The sequence below is a fragment of the Vicugna pacos genome, chromosome 3 (assembly GCF_048564905.1).
Source record: "Vicugna pacos chromosome 3, VicPac4, whole genome shotgun sequence".
NCBI lineage: Eukaryota > Metazoa > Chordata > Mammalia > Artiodactyla > Camelidae > Vicugna > Vicugna pacos.
In genome coordinates this window covers 84,950,743-84,970,432 of record NC_132989.1, presented here as the reverse complement: position 1 = coordinate 84,970,432, position 19,690 = coordinate 84,950,743, and the positions used below count along the sequence as shown (strand labels likewise).

General features: G+C 33.5%; 1 protein-coding gene across 2 annotated transcripts in view; it reads left to right on the top strand.

Annotated features, from left to right (window-relative positions):
* Positions 1 to 19,690, top strand: part of MTREX (Mtr4 exosome RNA helicase) — an 81,163-nt gene that overhangs the window by 38,103 nt on the left and 23,370 nt on the right. For both annotated transcript variants that reach the window (XM_006205998.3, XM_072958672.1), the window contains exons 16-19: positions 2,607 to 2,757; positions 7,387 to 7,559; positions 8,166 to 8,234; positions 18,998 to 19,126. In XM_006205998.3, coding sequence (XP_006206060.1) covers positions 2,607 to 2,757; positions 7,387 to 7,559; positions 8,166 to 8,234; positions 18,998 to 19,126 — 522 coding nt within the window. The remainder of the gene's footprint in view (positions 1 to 2,606; positions 2,758 to 7,386; positions 7,560 to 8,165; positions 8,235 to 18,997; positions 19,127 to 19,690) is intronic.

The following is a 19,690-nucleotide window of genomic DNA, read 5'->3' as shown; positions in this document are numbered from 1 at the left end:
AACACTTGGAAATCCATTTTTAAGCATTGCTTATGTAAAGAAGATGACTCAAGGTTAAAAATTAGTATTTTTATTATTTTGTTTAAATTTTGTCAGATATAATAAACTATTTTTTCCTTCCTCATACTCTGTGTGGAAAGAATTGAATGAGGACGTAATATTTTAATAATAACATCTGGTTCCTTTAGTACAGATTTCTTTCATTTCATTTACTTGACATCTCTAGATTTGTTACCTTAAAAGTGTAAAGTTCTATCATCTTTCATTTCATTAAAATTTTTTTAAAATTTTATTGTGGAACACCTAACATGAGATCTGCTCTCTTAATAAATTATTAAGTTGTAAAATATGTTGTTGACTGTAGGTACAGTGTTGTATAGCAGATCTCTGGAGCTTAGTTATCTCTTGCTTGAAACTTGATGCCCTTTAATTAATGACTACCCATTTACTCCTCCCTTCAGTCTCTGACAACCACCATTCTACTCTTTGATTCCATGAATTTGAGTATTTTAGATACCTCACATCAGTGGAATCATGCAGTGTTTTTCTTTCTGTGACTGGCTAATTTCACTTAGCATAATGTCCTCAAAGTTCATTCATGTTGCTGCATATTGCAGAATTTTCTTCTTTAAGATTGAATGGTAATTGTATAATAATATACTTCTCCACTGGTATTTTCAAGGGATTGGTTCCAGGACCCAGCATCCCTACATATACCAAAATCTGAAGATGCTCAACTCTCTTATGTAAATGTCATAGTATTTGCATATAACCTATGCACATTCTCTCATATACTTTAAATCATCTCTGGATTACTTATAATACCTAATATAATATAAATACTATGTAAATAGTAATAAATACAATGTAAATGTTAGTAGTTGCCTATGCTGCATGGCACATTCAAGTTTAGCTTTTAGGAATTTTTCTGCAGTTTTTTTCCCTTCGAGTATTTTTGATCCATGGTTCATTGAATCCTCAGATGTGGAACACGAGGATACTGAAGGCTGGCTGTATAGCCATATTATTTAGCATCCAAATTAGGATACTGTAATAGTGAAAGAAAGGGCTATTAGTAATTATATCAATGTAACAGGTGTAAGTTGTGGTTACCCTAGGCTCACTTGGATACAGTGTTAAAATGCTATGTTGAAATTCTGGTGACTGAATTTAGAATAGGTATATTCTACAGCAGTTAAGAATAAAAAAGCAGAGTTTGAGGTTGAAAATAAACATTTGTATTTTTGAAGCCCCAGATTTCTTAAAGGAGGTAAATAGTAGAAAAGAAAAAGAATAGTAGAGGCTTGGTCTTTTGCAAAATTGTGAAGTAGCTGAAGTTGTCTTTAATTCCTCTCTTCCCCAAGAATGTGGTTTTCATACTAATTCCCCATCTCCCGTTGGCCCTGTTTTCAAGGAAAGTAGATAAAAATTAAGGTTTTTAAGGACTTACTATCCCACTTGAGTGAGTGGCTCTTGATTTTTTAGAAGTTAAAGAATACTACCATTTGAGACTGTTGAAAGTTCTGCTCCTTCTCCTCATAAAATCCTATGTGGATACATTTATATTTCTAAGTGTAATAAGACTGGCTTATAGACCTCAACTTAAAAGCCCCTAACTACCCTAAGAGTAGTTGTGTATTTTGCTCTGCCATTTAGAAATTTGCATGTTTTGTGACACTTCATTTCTAAATATTTCAGCATGTGTCTCCCTATAATTTGGTCATTCTTCTATAATCATTTTTATTCTTAGGAAGTATTTGCATTTTTAAAAAAATATTCCTGAAGAAACATTGTAAGAAAAATTTAGATCTCAAGGAAGTAGTTTGGATATCAGCCTTGTTTCAAGCTAGTCACACTATTGTAGATAAATGTTTTATTCTCTCTAGCCATTAGCTAGCCCTTCTTAGGAGGAGAAAGAGGAATTATTGAAGTGAGGATAAGAATGGCCTGTAAATTTGGGGAAAACATATCAGCAGTTTTATGTTACTCTAGGAAGCTGAGAGTTTCAAGATAACTAATTTTAATCTGCATATCATTCTGAAATAAATTTAGTGTGCTCTGTCAGCACAGGCTAGGTTCTGCTGCAGTAACAAACCTAAATCTCAGTAACTTAATGGTTTCTCTTATGTGTTTTTTGGAGATTTACAGAGGAGGTTTTGCTTATCATTATTGTTTAGGAATTCGGGCTGGTGGAGAGACCACCATCTTGAACGTTATCAGTCACTGCCAGAAGGAAGAAGATAGCTTTTCACACCAGCAGTTAAATACTTGGCCAGGAAGTGATACACCACTACAACTTATTTGCCCTATCCCCTGGGGACAAAATGTGTAATCCTGTCAGGTACCTAGAAGGCAGAGAGCTAAACATACTTGGCAAACAGTATTTTAACTGCAACTGTCCTATTTAGTGATTTTTTTCCCCCTTCATTTTCCCAAAGATCAACTGTTTTGTCACTTTATATTGGTCGTTTAAAGGAAAGAACTTAATATATGTCTGTAGTATTCCCTAATGCAGACTAAATTATTAATCAGTTTAACAGTTTATGAATATTTGTGTGAATTTATTTGAAAAACCTCCAACATTGGCATGTTTTTTTCTTTCTTAGGGCTCAGCTGATCCTCTAAATAGTGCTTTCCATTTGACCTACAACATGGTTTTGAACTTACTACGAGTAGAAGAAATTAATCCTGAATACATGTTGGAAAAATCCTTCTATCAGTTTCAGCATTATAGAGCAATTCCAGGAGTAGTAGAGAGTAAGTATAAAATTACCATAACAGCCTCATTTAGATAGGAGACTAAGTAGCAAAATTACTGCAACATTGGCTGTTTTGGCCAATTTTTTTTTTTTTTTCTGGTAAGCCACATCTTTGTCCTTACATAAAGTAAAGTAAAGTAAGAACTACAGTCTGGTCATTGTAACGAACTAGAATGCTTTAAGTGAAAGTAAGGAAACTGTCAGGATGAGTTTCTGTAGTTATTTCAAACTTAGTATGGTTTATTGCTAGAGACATATCACATAATAACTCATGTTTATGAATAGTAATGTAACAAACAGCCTGGTGTATTAAAATTTTACCTGCAAGAAGCGTGTATATTAGTCTTATCCTTTCACCATTTTCTCATTATATAACATTGCCATATCATATGTTTATGAATGATTAAGGAAACATAATATTTTAACATGGATTTTAGAATTTTTAGCTCTCAATAGTAAGATAATGTTTTCTAAAGTCCAGAAAGTAATTGTTCCCTGGTAAGTACATTCAAGTAGAATTGTGTATTGTGTGTTAGTCCCTAATTTTAGAAGATACTATGGCTGATCATCATATAGAGCTGATTAAAATCTAAAATTGAGGCAAAGATTTAAAGTACTGGTTTGGGTAAGTCTTATAAAAATAATGTATAGGGAAATAAAACCCCCAAATTTAGCAAAAGATGCAAAGGAAATTTAAGATCATTTGCAGTCTCACACAGAGACAGCCACTGTTAACTATGTGTGGTTCTTCCACCTTTTTCATGCATATTTTTATATAGATTTTTAAAAATCGTGATCAGATACACAGTTTGGTGATAATAATGATGGTACTTACAACTGATATCATTTGTTAAACATTAATCATATGCCTAGCCTTGTGTTAAATGCTTTACATTCACTAGCTCACTGATTCTGGCTTTTTAAAATTTAATTTCAAGTATCCTTTGAATGATTACATAATAATTTGTATTTTATAAATGTACTATGATTTATTTAACAGTACACGCAAATTTGAGATATCTTTCTATCACAAGTGGATAGCACTTTCACTCAAGTTATATGTAGCTGCAAGTAAAAGAAGTGTAATAATGTGCCCTTAAAAAAAATAAAAAGGTGGGGAGGTGCAGTGGCAGAGTGCTTGCCTGGCATGCACGAGGTCCTGGGTTCAATCCCCAGTACCTCCATTAAAACAAACAAACAAACAAACAAACAAACAAACAAACAAATAAAAAACAACCAACCAACCAACCAAATTACCTTCCCCTCAAAAAAGAAAAGAAAAGAAAAGAAAAGAAAAGAAGAAAAGGCTTAGACCATCCAAGTGAATTAAATTCTCTCTTTTTTTTTTTTACCTTTACCTGGACAATAGATCATAATTATTTCCTCTTTCCTTAATTTCTTAGATCTTAATTGTGAGTGGCTGCTTCATTACAAACTATGGAGCTAAAAAGAGCTTTGGCATCATTTTACAGATTTTTTTTAAGGCCTAGAGAAGTTAAGCCAGTATGTAAAGTTACACATTTGGTTGGTAACCATTTGAAATTAGAAATCTTGGACTCCTGCTTCTAGCCATGCTGCTTTTATTAAAGCATGGGTCATCCCTTTTTAATATGATGAGAATAGATGCAATAACTTCTCTGGCTGAAAAAAAAAGGGATGAAAAAAATAATTTCAGAAACTTGAGCTGGCTGATTTTAAGACTTACCTTTACTTAAATTTCCACAAGCAAAGCTATTGAATCTTAAAAAAGAAAAAACTCAAAATTAATCACAAATGTATAATTTTGGATCATAATACATTTTATTATTTTCTTGTATTTAATGCCATTTATCTTGATAATAAACTGCAGCCTTAGCAAAGAGAAAGTATGATTCTACTCTCAAAGAATTGTGTTTTTAAAGGAGCTATAAATCTCCCCACCTCTCACAAAAATAATATATAATAATAGAATGAAAATATCACAGGATTTCAGTACAGTGTGCATCTGAGTTTGAATTAAGTAGGTATTAAAATCAAATTAGTTCTGAAGAAGGAAATAAAGTGCACATTGGAGCACTTACTTTTGTTTTTTTCCGCCCATTTTTTACAAAAATAATGTATTCGAACAATTAGTAAACCGCTTTTTAAACTTCACATTGTATTTTTTTTTGTAATTCCATAGAAAATATCCCAGATAATAGCAGATGGTAGAGGGAGAACTCTCCATGTATTTTCCCATTTATTTAAAGCCCTTCTTAGGACTTGTGGCTGGGCTCAGATTGCTCAATAGGACTTTAACCAAGGCTAGCTACCCACTCTAAGAACTTAAATATTGCCACCGTTTCTCTATCCCCTGTCCTTTGTCTCCCAAAGCCCCAGCTGTTGTCACTGTTGTTTTCAGTGTGATTATAACTGACTTACCTTTTAAGAGGATCATAACATAATCTCTGACCCCTGGCGTTGCCACTATGCACTCGTATCATTATGGAAGCAGCAAATAGAAAGACTAAATAGCAAAAGCATAACACTTAATGGAAGAGGTAAGAATTTAAGTGATGAAAGTGATAATCGATGAGGGAATTGCAACACCTTTAAGTAGTTTGCAGGGCTGAGTAGTGTGACCAAAAAAGAGTATATAGTGTAAGAGGAGATGGTTAGAGGTGATAGGGGCTATCCTTTGTGCTTTTGATGTGCAGAATATGTCTTGAATGAGATTTATTCCTGTTTCACTTATTACCTGTGAGAGTATAATTCCTTTTTCTATTGATATATAGAATTTTTTCAAGAGACCTGCTATTATTTTCATCACCTTAAGTGAACCAGCATTAAAATGTAGACTGTTACCTTTGGAAGTATAGATTTAAAGTTTGTTTTACAAATACCATGCTTTAATTTTTATAATAAATTTAGATGGCTGACATACATGAGGTGTTTTTCATTTTGATGTTCTGAATCTACAATAGATTTTCCAAGAAGCCATAAAACTTATAGGATTTCACTGTTCCTTTACTGAAAAGAAAAATGCAGGTCTAATTTTAATCTTTTCGTTTAGTATCTTTAGTAGATGATGCCATGATTATCAATAATTATTATTAATAATTACCATTAATAATTAAAATAGAGAATGCCATGGTTATTGGTAATAATCGAGTGCCTAAAAAATTATGAGGATCAGATTAAATAATTTTAAAAACTGCTTTTTCAGCTATAAAGTCCTTATCACATGTTAGCTGCCCTTGCCATCATGCACCCTTTGTTGATTGTCTCTTCGGGTTTCGGCTGGAGTCAAGACATTCTGTAGAGCTAATCTGTGCTCCTCATTCTGCCCTGCAACCCTCCTATGCCTGTTTTTAATGAAAACCAAAAAGCTACCAGCCACCAGGTGGTGGTTCTCTATCTCTTTATAAATGGGAAATGCTGTAAGTTGCCCTTTTTTTCCTTCTTGAGGTGCTTTCTGAATGCATATAGTTTGTTCTATTCTGAACCACCTCTCATACCCCAAGATTATACTTTGATGCCTCAGTTCTATAGACTAAATTGAACACAGGGATGAGAAATCCTCACTGGTAGGAAGAATAGTGAAGAGTTGTTTGGTAGGCATATTCTTTTCCAAAAATAAATCATTGTCCAGGGGTAAGAGTGAAATGAGGCAAGATAAAGTCCTCCTGCCATTCAAAGTGGCTATACCTTCTGTAGGAGAGGACTCATGAATGAACTCTGTTGACAACACCCTGAGAGTTCTAAAAGTAAGTGTTTGTTCACAGTGGGAAGGAGGCATAATGGAATGAGTGAGGAAGGGAGGTCAGCACTAGATGCAAGAATTAGAGCAGGGAATGCCGTCATAGATGGTTAGATTAACTGAAAGGACAGTTGCTGAAAGGGGCTAGTATTTTGCCCACTGACTGAGTAGAGGGATTACTGTGGTTGAATTGCCTGTCTTCAGTTTTAGAGACCTAGTCCTAGGAGGTGGTGAAGGCCTGGTGACATTAGCAAACTGGATTCTTTGCAGAGAGTTAAAGCGGCATATTATTTAGAAGATCCAAAATAGTGCTGTCCAATAGAACTTTCTAAGGAAGGTTAGGATTAAGATATTCTATGTCTGTGCTATTTAAGTACAGAAGTCAATAGCCACTTAATTGGCTATTGAGCATTTGAAATGGTGCAATTGAGGAGCTAAATGTTTAATTTTATTTAATTTTAATTAATTTAAATTTAAATAGTCACACAGTGTCTTCTGGCTATTATATCAGAAAGTGCTGACATAGAACATTTCTACCATCATATAAAGTTTTAAGGGTAGTGCTGTGTTCAACAGTGTAGGTTCAGAATTCTCAGAAATAGTCTCCTCTCCCCAATCCACAGGAGAGAATTAGCTCACCAGATAAAATCACTGTCAATTCAGGCTCACTTTGAGGATTCAGTTGGTGAGTTGGGAAACTGTGGAAAGAGAGAAGGTGAACCATTATGGCAAAGGGAGAAATTAGACAGTATGCCTTACGGTTGTCTCTGAAGCTTTTCCTCAAAATTTCTAATTTATGCAATCTGAATTTGTTTCCTACTGTGGTAGTAGGGAAAAAAGATATATCTTTGGTATAATTTACATAAGATGTATAATTTTTGGATGTTGTATATGTGTTTTTATTTACAGAGGTAAAGAACTCGGAAGAACAGTATAATAAAATAGTAATACCAAATGAAGAAAGTGTAGTCATCTATTATAAGATTAGACAACAGCTTGCTAAATTGGGTAAAGAAATTGAAGAATATATTCACAAACCAAAATACTGCTTACCATTTCTACAACCAGGTCGTTTGGTAAAGGTATGTCATTTTTTTTTCCATAAAATTTTTGGATATTTTAGATATTTCAATATTTAATATTTTTTGGATGAAGATTTCAATTTTTTTTTCTTATCTTGGTAAAATAATTCCTGCTAGAATAGTTGATCTATATTATATTGTTTTACCAGTTTCACGTCACACTGATTAAGAAAGGGGGGTTATGTGATTGCCTTTTAATCTCTAATGATTTTCATTTTGGGGGGTAAAAATTGAAGTAGACAGTTTTGGAATTAGCATGACATATTTCCAGTTATGAAATACTGTCTGAGAATCAGACAGTTTTAAGACCTGGGTAAATTCATTAGCTATAAAAGATATTCTCAGAACAAATACACCGTATCATTTTTAACATTTGTTTGCCAACCGAGAGATTCCTGTTATTGCTGTTCTAGAAGCCTGTGATATTTGGCAGTGATTTCTTTCTGTAGGATTAACATCTTTTTCCTTAAGTTTAACAATGATCTTTCAAAAAATATTTTATCAGGAAAACTCACAAAGTTTTACTAGCCTATAATGTGGATATGGCATCTAAATTGCCTTTTTGAACATAAACATTCTTATTTTCTTGCTTTACTTTCTTTTCAGGTAAAGAATGAAGGAGATGATTTTGGCTGGGGTGTAGTGGTGAATTTCTCAAAAAAATCAAATGTTAAGGTAAACTGTTGTCCTTAAAATAGAATTGTGTATAAATTTTTAGTGAAATATTTTTTCAGACTCAGGAAATTGGTTGGATTAGTAATAGCGTTACCTTAAGAGAAGCTGTAGTAAGTTCTATCATAAGGAATTAACGTTTTGAACAACCTAAATTTTATCCTAAAGTGGTATGGTTATTTTCCTGACACTATCACAAATTTTAATTTCATGACAATTTATATTTCTCCTCTGAATTCATCAGTCCTTTTTATAATTTTATTCTTTAAGTCACATATTTTAAAAAATTAGCATCTGATACTGAAAATTAGAATTTTGATTTAGGTATATGTTATAGACTTAGAGAAAATAACTTAGGAAAGTTGGTCAGTTTTACTTATTCTCTCTAAATGAAAGCAATAATAAAGTTGATTTTGGTTGTTATTAGTATAATTATTTCAGAAAGATTATTTATATAAAATCAAGGATGATTTGTTAATTTATTAGAGAAATGATTACCTTGAAATTAAATGAGCCTTCCTGTCTATTATATTTTCTTTACCTGAGGTAGGCACAAACCTGTTATCTGCCAGTATGTGACTTCTGGCAAGACATTTTGTATCTCCAGGCCAATTTTTCTTTATCTTTAAAATGAAGGGTTTGCATAAGATGATAATCTACTCTGTTTTAAAGTTGACAGTTTCGTGATTTTATTGTGATTAACTTCTTTGTACCACCTATGTGTAAAGGCAATTAGGAATTAAGCCTTGGGATTGAAAGTTAGTTCTAAAATAGGTAAATGAACTTTTGAGATACTGAAGTGATTTGTTGTGGCGAAATAATTAAGTTCATAGGTTTGTGATAGGTGTTTTGATTGATGATCTATGATTAATCCCACTGAATAACTTCTTAAGGATATTTATCATTAAAATTTTGATAAATTATCTTGAGTAATTATTAACTTACAGGAATCTTTCACCCTGTCTCATTTGAGTCTAATTTAACAACCATTCATTGACCATAGACACAAAATTTCTGTACTCATTTGATGAACAGTGGCAAGCAGATAATGAAAATATAAGGCAGAATATGAAATACTTCAGTAAAGGTATAAGCAAAGAGCAGTTGGAGCAAGAGGAGGAAGAAATTTTGAGCTATTAGAGATGGCACCTGAGAAGGAAGAAATTTTAAAATTTTAAACAGATCCTTGAAGACTGAGTAGAATTTCATTTGATAAATATTCACTGGTGGAGGATCAGTGGTATGCAACAGGCACAGAACATTTCAGGTGAAGGGAAGGAATAAAATTTTTTTTTTAAAGTATGAAGTTAATCATAGATTATGAGTATATTGGGTCCAGATTTAAACACTTGAAAGCAGTGGCAGGCCATTGAAGGTTAATTGGTTTGCTTGTTTTTGTTTTTTTCTTCTAGTTTTATTGAGCTTTAAATGACATACAGCACTATATAACCTTAAGGTGTATAGCATTAATGATTTGACTTACATACATCATGAAATGATTACCACAATATGTTGAGTGAGCATCCATCATCACATAAAGATACATTAAAGAAATTTAAGAAAAATTTTCTTCCATATGATGAGAACTCTTAGGATTTACTCACTTAACAGCTTTCATATGTAATGTACAGCACTGTTAATTATATTTATCACCTTGTACATTACATCCCTAGTATTATTATCTTATAACTGGGAGTTTGTATCTTTTTACTGCCTTTATCTAATTCTCCCTTCCCTCCCCAGGCCTCCCCACCCCAACTCTGGTAACCACAAATCTGATTTCTTTCTCTGTGAGGTTATTTTTGGAAGCATAGTTGACCTACAACACTGTGGTAGTTCCTATTACACAACATAGTGATACAGTATTTCTGTACATTTCAAAATGTTCACTGTGATAATTCTAGTTGTCACCTGTCACCATGAAAAGATGTTATAGTTATTGATTATTCCCCACACTGTACATTTCATGCCTGTGACTCATTTATTTACTGAAAGTTTGTACCTTTTAAACTCCCTCACCTATTTCTCTCCTCCCCCAACCACCCTCTCCTCTGGCAACCACCTGTTCTCTGTATTTGTGACTGTTTTGTAAATAGATTCATTTGTATTATTTTTTTAGATGCCACATATAAGTGAAATCATACAGTATTTGTCTTTCTCTGGCTGGCCTATTTCATTTAGCATAATACCCTCCAGGTCCATTCATGTTGTCGTAAGTGACAATATTTCATTCTTTTTTATGGCTTAGTAATATTTCTCTCACTGTGTGTGTGTGTGTGTGTGTGTGTGTGTGTGTGTGTGTGTGTGTGTACACCACATCTTTATCCATTCATCTACTGATGAGCACTTGGGTTGCTTCCATATCTTGGCTATTGTAAATAATGCTGCAGTGAACATAGGGGTGCACATATCTTTTTGAATAATGATGTTTTCATTTTCTTCAGATAAATACCTAGGAGTGGAATTGCTGGACCATATGGTAGTTATATTTTTAACTTTCTGAAGAACCGCCATACTATTTTCCATAGCAGATGCACCAGTTTACATTCTAACCAGCATTGCAGCAGGATTCCCTTTTTTCTACATCCTACCAACACTTGTTATTTCTTGCCTTTTTAGTAATAACCATTTTGTCAGATGTGAGGTTATTCTTATTATGGTTTTGATTTGCATTACCCTGATGTTTATTGATGTTGAGCATCTTTCCATGTACCTGTTAGCCATCTATATGATTTCTTTGGAAAACATCTCTTGAGGTCCTCTGCCATTTTTTAATCAAGTTGCTTGGGGTTTTTTTTAGGTATCAAGTTGTATGACTTCTTTATATACTTTGAATGTTATCTATCAGATATAGTATTTGCAAGTATCTTCTCCCATTCAGTAGGTAATCTTTCATTTTGTTGATAGTTTTCTTTGCTGAAGAAAACTTTTTTACTTTGATGTATACCCATTTGTTTGTTTTTGCTTTTGTTTTCCTTGCCTGAGGAGATATATCCAAAAATATATTACTAAGACCAGTGTCAAAGAGCTTACTGCCTGTGTTTGCTTCTGGAAATTTTATGGTTTTACGCCTTACATTTAAGTCTTCAATCTATTTTTAATTGATTTTTGTGCATGATATGAGAGATTAGCCCAGTTTGATTCTTCCATGTGTGTCTGTCCAGTTTTCCCAACATCATTTGTTGAAGAGGCTGTCTTTTCCCAATTGTGTATTCTTGCCTCCTTTGTTGTAGATTAATTGCCATGTAAGTGTGAGTTGATTTCTGGGCTTTCTATTCTGCTCTGTTGACTAATGTGTCTTTTGTGGGTACCAGTACCAGGCTGTTTTGATGACTGTAGCTTTGTAGTATAGTTTTGAATCAGGGAGTGTAACATCTCCAGTTTCGTTTTTCTTTCTTCAGATTGTTTTGGCTATTCAGGGTCTTTTATGTTTCCATACATATTTTAGACTTACATGTTCTAATTTTATGAAAAATGCTGTTGGGTATTTTGTTAGGAGCTGTATTGAGTCTATAGTTTGCCTTGGGAAGTACGATCATCTTAACAGTAATAATTCTTCCAGTCCATGAGCATGGTATTTTTTTCCATCTGTTTGTAAAGTCTTCAATTTCTTTCATTAGTGGCTTACAGTTTTACTATAGTGTAGTATAGTTTTCTTTTAGTACAGGTCTTTTACCTCTTTAGATTTAGTCCTGGTTTTTGTTTGTTTGTTTATTTGTCTTTGATGCATTTGTGAATGGAATTGTTTTCTTAATTTCTCTTTCTGATAGTTCAGAAGTTTCTTTCTCTGTTTTTTGGACTAGTGTGAGAAGGATAGCTGTTAAGTCTTCTCTAAATGTTTGGTAGAATACACTTGGTAGAATACACTTGTGAAGCCATCTGGTCCACCTTTGCTTTTTTTGATAATGTCCTTTGAAGCATGAAAGTGTTAAATTTTAATGTAATCCAGTTTTTCTATTTTTTTCTTTCGTTACTCAGGCTTTTGATGTCATATGAAAAAAACCACAGCCAATATCAAGGTCATGAAGATTTACCCCTATGTTTTCTTCTAAGAGTTTTATGGTTTTAGCTCTTACATTTAGGTCTTTGATCCATTTTGAGTTAATTTTTTTTTATGTGACTTAAGGTAAGGATGCAGCTTTTTTCTTGTCCTAGCACCATTTGTTGGAAAATTCTTTCCTCACTTAAATGATGTCGGCATCCTTGTCAAAACTTAGATGATCATAGATACATGGATTTATTTTTGAACTCAGTTCTGTTCAGTTGATCTGTATGTCTATCCTTATGCCAGCACCATACTGTCTGGATCACTGTATCTTTGTAGTTAAGGTTCGAAATAATGGGCTGGTGAGTCCTCCAACTTTGTTCTTTTTCAAGATTGTGTTGGCTATTCTGCCACTCTTATAATTCCATATAAATTTTATTGTCTGTCAGTTTCTACAAAGAAGTCAGCTCGGATCTGATAGGGTTTACATTGAATCTGTAGACCATTTTGGAGAGAGTATTGTCATCATAACTAAGTCTTTTAATCATGAACATTGGATGTTTTCCCATTTATTAGATCTTTTAAAATTGATTGCAACAGTAATTTGTTTTCCAGGTATAAATTTTGAACTTCTTTTGTTAAATTTATTCCCAGGTATTTTAATCTTTTGATGCTATTGTGAATGGTTCTTTCAATTTCACTGTTTTCATGGCAAGCATATATTAATACAGTTGAATTTATATATCGATCTTGCATTATTCAACTTCGCTAGTAACTTTATTAGTTCTGATAGCTTTTTAGTGGATGCTGTAGGATTTTCTTGTCTGCAAATGGAGACAGTTTTACTTTCCCCTTTTCAATCTGGATGCATTTTATTTCCAATTTTTACCTAATTGCCCAGGCTAGAAGCTCCGGTACAATACTGATGAAGGACATATCCTTGTCTTTTTCCTAATCTTCAGGAGAACACATTCATTCTTTTACCATTAAGTGTGATGTTTTCATAGGTGTTCTTCATTAAGTTGAGGAAGTTTCCTTTTATTCCTAGTTTGTTGAGTGTTTTTGTCATGAGAGTTGTATTTTGTCAAATGCTTTGTGTGTGCCTATTCATGTATCATGTGTTTTTTTTTTCCACTCTGTTTTGTACTTATTCTGATATGGTATATTATATTAATAGCTTTTCAGAAATTAAACCAACTTTGGATTCCTAGGATGAGTCCTACTTGATCATACTATTATCCTATTTCTATGTTACTGGATTTGTTTTGCTATTACATTGTTAGAAATATTTGCACCCATATAAAAAAGAGATACTGGTTTGTAGTTTTCCTTTCTTTTGATGTCTTTGTCTGGGTTTGGTATTAGGGTAATGCTGACCTCACAGAATGGGTTAGGAAGTGTTCCCCTCAACTTCATGTACTTTTTGGAAGAGTTTTTGAAGAATTGGTATTAATTCTTATATATTTGCCTTTGAGGTCACCTGGGCCTGAGCTTTTCTTTGTGGGTAGTTTTGTGAGTGTTTAATCAGTCTCTCTACTTACTATAGGTCTGTTCAGATTATTTTCTTCTAGAGTTAATTTCAGCAAGACAGAGACAGTTGAATTCTCCAAAGAACCGATCTGCCACCTAAATGATATTAAAGATTGATTTGCCCAACTATTTTTCTTTAATTTGCTTTTTTATATAGTCAGAAGATTTCCAACTAAATTAAAAACTTATAGTTCTATGTTCTAGAACTTTGGTGTTCAATTTATCGTGCCTTCAAAAGCTTGCATAAGGCTTTCAACAAAAGCCCTCTTTCTGAGTGCACAGATTAGATCTAGAGCAAAATCTGTATTATTTTTATTAGCTTCTAAATATTAGCTTCCAGTTTTACTTTATATTATGTGGACTCAGGCAAACCTGTTGGTTTCCTTTAGTGGTTTTTAACTAATGTTATCTGAAGGGCAGATTTATAGGCACTGTCTCACAATACCAGTCAGGGGAAGCTTTCCCTAGTGAAACATGTCTATCCCACAATGTATTCAGGCAGATGAAATGTAACCATCTTACATAAAATCTATTTAAGTGTATACCAGTTTTTTGTGAACTTTTATCTCAATTCTGTCAACTTTTATACCTTTAACTTTAGTTTTTATTCGGGCCCTATCAACAAGCCTTTGTTTCATAAAGAGTCCAGAAATCTTTCTTTTTATCCCAGCCATTTCATCTATTTTGGTATAAAATGCTTTGGTCTCAAATGAGAGGTTGAGCCAAAAGACTCAGGTTCTTTTGTTAATTTTTTTTAACTTGATTAATTGATCCAAGCAATTGTTGGTCATATATCCCAGTGCAATTTTTTTTCAACTATATATATAGTTTATATATACGGCTTTTAAAAATTTTTTATTTATTTTTTAACTGAGATAAATAGAGCAGACTTGTTTGGGACCATTTAATGTTCAGGACCAATTAGGGGGTCCCTTTGGCCCATCCAACCTTAGGTAGCCTTGCATCAAAACCTTTTGTTTTAACCCCATCAACATTCATTTTATTTATCCCATTTTAAAATAACCATCTAAAGATTTCTTTATCCATTTGGGTCAGATCCCTTTTAAAGTTTTACCTTGTTGTAAAGAAGTTTCTAGGCTTTCTCTTTAGTTTTTCTTCTTACTTCCCTGTTTATCAACCTAATTAACATTATCCTAATGGTTTTGTTAGCATCTGTATGACCCATGGGGGAAAGCACAGACCACAAATAAGGCTTCCCAGACCATTTTGTCATTGTTTTTGTGTATTTGTTTGTGTTAAATTAAAGGAGTTCTTAGGCTAACCATTATATGTATATTTTTTTCCACCTTCTAATTTGTTTTTTCATAAGTACCAATAAAACAGCTCTTTATTATGAGAGCTCTCTAAAAATTTACCAGTTTGGAAGTTTCTCCAATTTAAAGGATCCATCACCTGGCCATTAATGAGATATAATACCTTAATAATGACTCATATCAATAAGATGCAAGAGGTGTCCCCACAAGAGTGTGACGGGTGCCACCTAAACAAGAACCAGGAAGTTTACTCCCCAAAATAGTAAAGGCAGATGCAGTGAACATTAAGATGGCAAAAAGCTCACTGTGAGTTGGCACCGTTAGGCAAAAGACTGCTCTGAATCCCAGTTTATTTAATTGGCTGCCAGATGTATACCATATATGTACCTTCAGGTGGCAGAGTTAGTGATCTTAAAACACACACACAAAACAAAGATCGGATAAGAACATTTACATCTCAAAGACACAGGAAGAGAAGTGCAAGTTCCCCTTAGAAGGGCTTTTGTTTCTTTAAGGTCAGAATTCTGAAAAGATTTTATCAAGCCAGCTTTCTGTAACTTAACTGTGCGTGCATTAAAAGAGCTTCTTCTTAGTCATGTTCAGGACAAGATTTCCTTTAATTCCCAATTAAGTACGTAATTGAAAGTGTGAGTTTTGTGCATACATAAACCTGGTTGGAGTGTTAGATGGAGGCTGGCAATCTATCGTTCCTTTTTCCCTTTTTTTTTTTTTTTGAAGGCTTTGTTCCCCATTCTGCGGTCAGTTTGTCAAGATAAAATCTCTAATTACAATCGTGTGATGGACCAATGTGCTGTTTGTGAGCTTATTAACTCCTCTAGATTTTACTCTGGGCTCGTTTTACCTCTCTTATGTGTCTCAGTTTCTCCCTTTGGTAACCTAAGACCACCATGGGCGCTGGGATCACAGAGTGACCAGCTCTTCTGCATGTCAGCAGAGCAAGTTTTAATGAAAATGAGTAGGTTTCTCTATAGGGATGGCTGCAAGGTCGGAGGACTTACCTCCATCACTCCTGCAAGTTTCTTATTGCCTGAGAAATCTTTTGCCAGCTGGAGGATGTCCCTTTTTCAGAGCTGAAAGCTCTCATGAAATATCTTCCTTTCTATTCCAACAAACACTATTAATAGTAGTCAATTCAAGGAAAAACTCCGGACCATCTTCCACCTGATTACTCAGTCCAGCCTTACTAAGTGTCTTTCACTGAGGATACCCAGGTACCTCTTCTTGAAACTAAGTTTCAAAGATAACCTACTCCTCCAAAGAGGAGTTTAACACCACCAAATAAAACTCAGGATCATCAGCCAATAATGGGAGATCCAAGAACCAGGAGAGACTTACCCAAATTCATCTGGACTCTTTGGGGAGGCAGATGGGCCCAAGAGGCCATTGTTGGTACCAAGGCTCCAGATCCTTGTGGAGTGAAGGCAGAGGAGACAAGTCTGCTCTGGGTCCCTTCACTGGTCGCCGAAACTGTCAACTGAAAAAAATTACACAGCCTAAAAGTTGAGAAATGATTTATTCCGTGGACTCACTGGGGACTTAATCCCAGGAGACAGCCTATCAGATAGCTCTGAGGGACTGTTCTGAAGACATAGTGGGGGAGCCAGGATATATAGGAATTTTTGTAAAGAAAAACAAACAAAAAAACGCAAACCCCAAAAACCCACAGGTGTTCAGAACATCAAAAGATTACTGACATCTTCAACTTAATCAATTTAGCACTTTTCTGTGTGTGGTAAGATGCAAGAGTCTGGGCGTATTGAAATTGTTCCTTTGATATGTGCCTTAATTTTGTAGGGCCAGTATCCTGTTTTTCTCTGAACTGAGTCTGCTCAGGGTGTACCATTGTGGTTGATGGCTTCATGGCAGGCATCCTGTTTATTTCCATCCTTTGTTTACTGATGTAGCAGGCAACATTCTTTGTCCACAGAGATAACATACCAGTGACAGGCAGCCTGTTTATCTCCATCCTTTGTTTACTGATGTAGCAGGCAACATTCTTTGTCCACAGAGCGACATACCAATGAAGAAAATAGTTTGGAGCATTTTAGGTAGATAAAATGTATTGTCAATATTTATTTCATATTATTTGAGTCTATATCATAAGCTTGAGATTCTCAAAATTATTTTAATCTGGTAATTTTCATTCACAGTAAGAAATTAGACACATCTTACAAGGAATGAAGAGAAGTTAGGGAGATGAAAGTTCAATTATATGATTAAGAAGTTAAAAACTAGGACATATGAGCAAAAATTTATGCTAAGGCAGTCATTGGAAAGCCAGATAGAACATTTAGTAACTATTTTGTCTTATGTGAAAGATGACATTGTTGACCCATCTTTACCAGAGTACAGAAATAGAAGAAGTTTGCTGAAAAGAGATTTCTTATCTTAGGGAGTAAATTTAACAGCAAATTTTCATTGAATGCTACAGTAAAGAAGGCTTTCAAATGAATTTCCGTAGTAACCCTTGAGGAGATCTGTATAATGTTGTAAGCGATTTTGGAAGTTCTACAAGGACAGATGGTTATGCATGAGATGCTTGAGTTCTAATTGTCAGTTCTGTGATTGTTGTATCTTATAAAAGGAGAATATTAAGTTTACAAATAAAATCTACAGAATTGAAATTAAACCCAATAATAGTTCTAGATTATCTAGACACATTAACGATTCTATATAAATCTTAGGTTAACTTTGTCCAGATGCTCTTATGTATCACATCACTTTGGAGTTAATTTATTCATCTAATTGTGGAGTATATTTTATTCAGAGGGTTTTCCCCCACCTTTGGAAAGCTAAATATTCATTGTTGTCCTTACAGTTGTTGACCTGTTGGACAGATGGTCATAGCTGTTTACTTAGTTCATTGTTTGTAAAACTCATTTAATGTTGACTAAGATATACATGTACATAATATTTGCAGATACAGATCTAATTGAAAATACTGTGCTTTGTATCTGTACCAAGCTGAAGAATGTTTTAAAAGTCTTTTAAATTAACTGTATTTGGGGGGGAAAAACGTATGCTGAGAAAAAACTAGTTTTCCTTTTGAATTGAAAAATGGAGCTTATGCTTTCTTTGAGGAAATTTGAACTTAGTGGCTTAAGATAATTATAGTTGTATTTTTTATTTTTTTGGAAATTTTACTGCTTATTATTCTTAGGCTCTTGATAGTTTATTACAGAAATAGGTTGTTGGTATGGATCCATAGTCATTTCTTGACAGTTTTTCATATTTGCACCGGAACTCTGAAGGGTGAATGAGAGGAGACCAAGCAGTCATTTCTTTGCCATGCTCTTCTCTCAAACAGAATGACTTCTTCCTGTATCTAATTTTATGCAAAGGAGATTATTTAAATAATTGAATTAAAAAGTTGAGAGGAATTCTTTACCAAAGAAAAAAGTCTTCTATTACTATTTGAAAGATGCTGCTCTTATAATATAGTGCCGATGATGTGATTACTCTTGGGTCTTTGAGAATCAGGTATTTATTAGTGAATATAAAAGGCTAGCAGACTTCAAATTATATGAAGTCACATTATAGAGGTACTAGTATACTAAGCAATAGAATAATCTACTCAGTATCTATTTTTCATGTTGCTGAATTAGGGCAATTTGAAGGTACGTATTCATTTCCTGCTACTTTCTTTTAGTTTATTTTTTAAATTCTGGTGTATTAAATAAAATTATAAATTAATCATTAGAAACTTAAAATGGCATTTTGTGTCACAGTTGACAGTAATCATGCTATTTAAATTCATAAGTATCAAGTAATTTGTTTTCTCATCCAGTGGAGAAAGTTGAAGAGAGACAGCCCTCATTTTATAAAATAAACATTTACTCTGCAGTATGTACCAGACATAATGCCAACTACTGAGAACATAGTCCCTGTACACATGGAACTTAAAATTTGTGGGCCAGTTTTTAAGAATTAATAAGCTTTTTCCTGTTTTTTCCTAGCCTAATTCTGGTGAACTGGACCCTCTATATGTAGTAGAAGTACTCCTGCGCTGTAGCAAAGAGAGCTTGAAAAATTCAGCTACTGAGGCTGCAAAGCCCGCTAAACCTGACGAGAAAGGAGAGATGCAGGTTTGTACTTCTTTATTTTCAGATTTCAGGTATTATTTTATATTACTTATAATCACTAGATTTCCTAAATGTGACTATAGTGAGCATAATGTCATGATTTCTAAATTAGAAGTTTTCAAGATGTTTTAAGGTATGTTAAAAGCTATCTAAATACAGTAGGATAATTAATGAAATTTAGCTCTCTTTTATCAAGGTAAATAAGGACAAAGTGAAAGATAAGGGAAATTTAATAATTGAAATTTTCACATGAAGCTGGAATTTACCTAGGCTAAAAAGATATTTTGTCATTTTTGTGATTGAATAACTTTACATTTTTATTTCCTTTACTGTTTATTACATCCCTGTGAAAATAATGATTGAAAAAATGATCCAGTGTTTTGATAATGAAAAAATTCTAAATTTCCTTAAAATCATTTAATTTATATGTCCTTTTAATTAAGTTCAAAATGTTTTCCATATGAGATTTATTTCTTGAATGTCTATTTTATTTTACTTTAAAATAATTAATATAGAATAAAAGTAGATAAACCTTACTGTAGAGATTCCATGTATCTATTTGAAGGC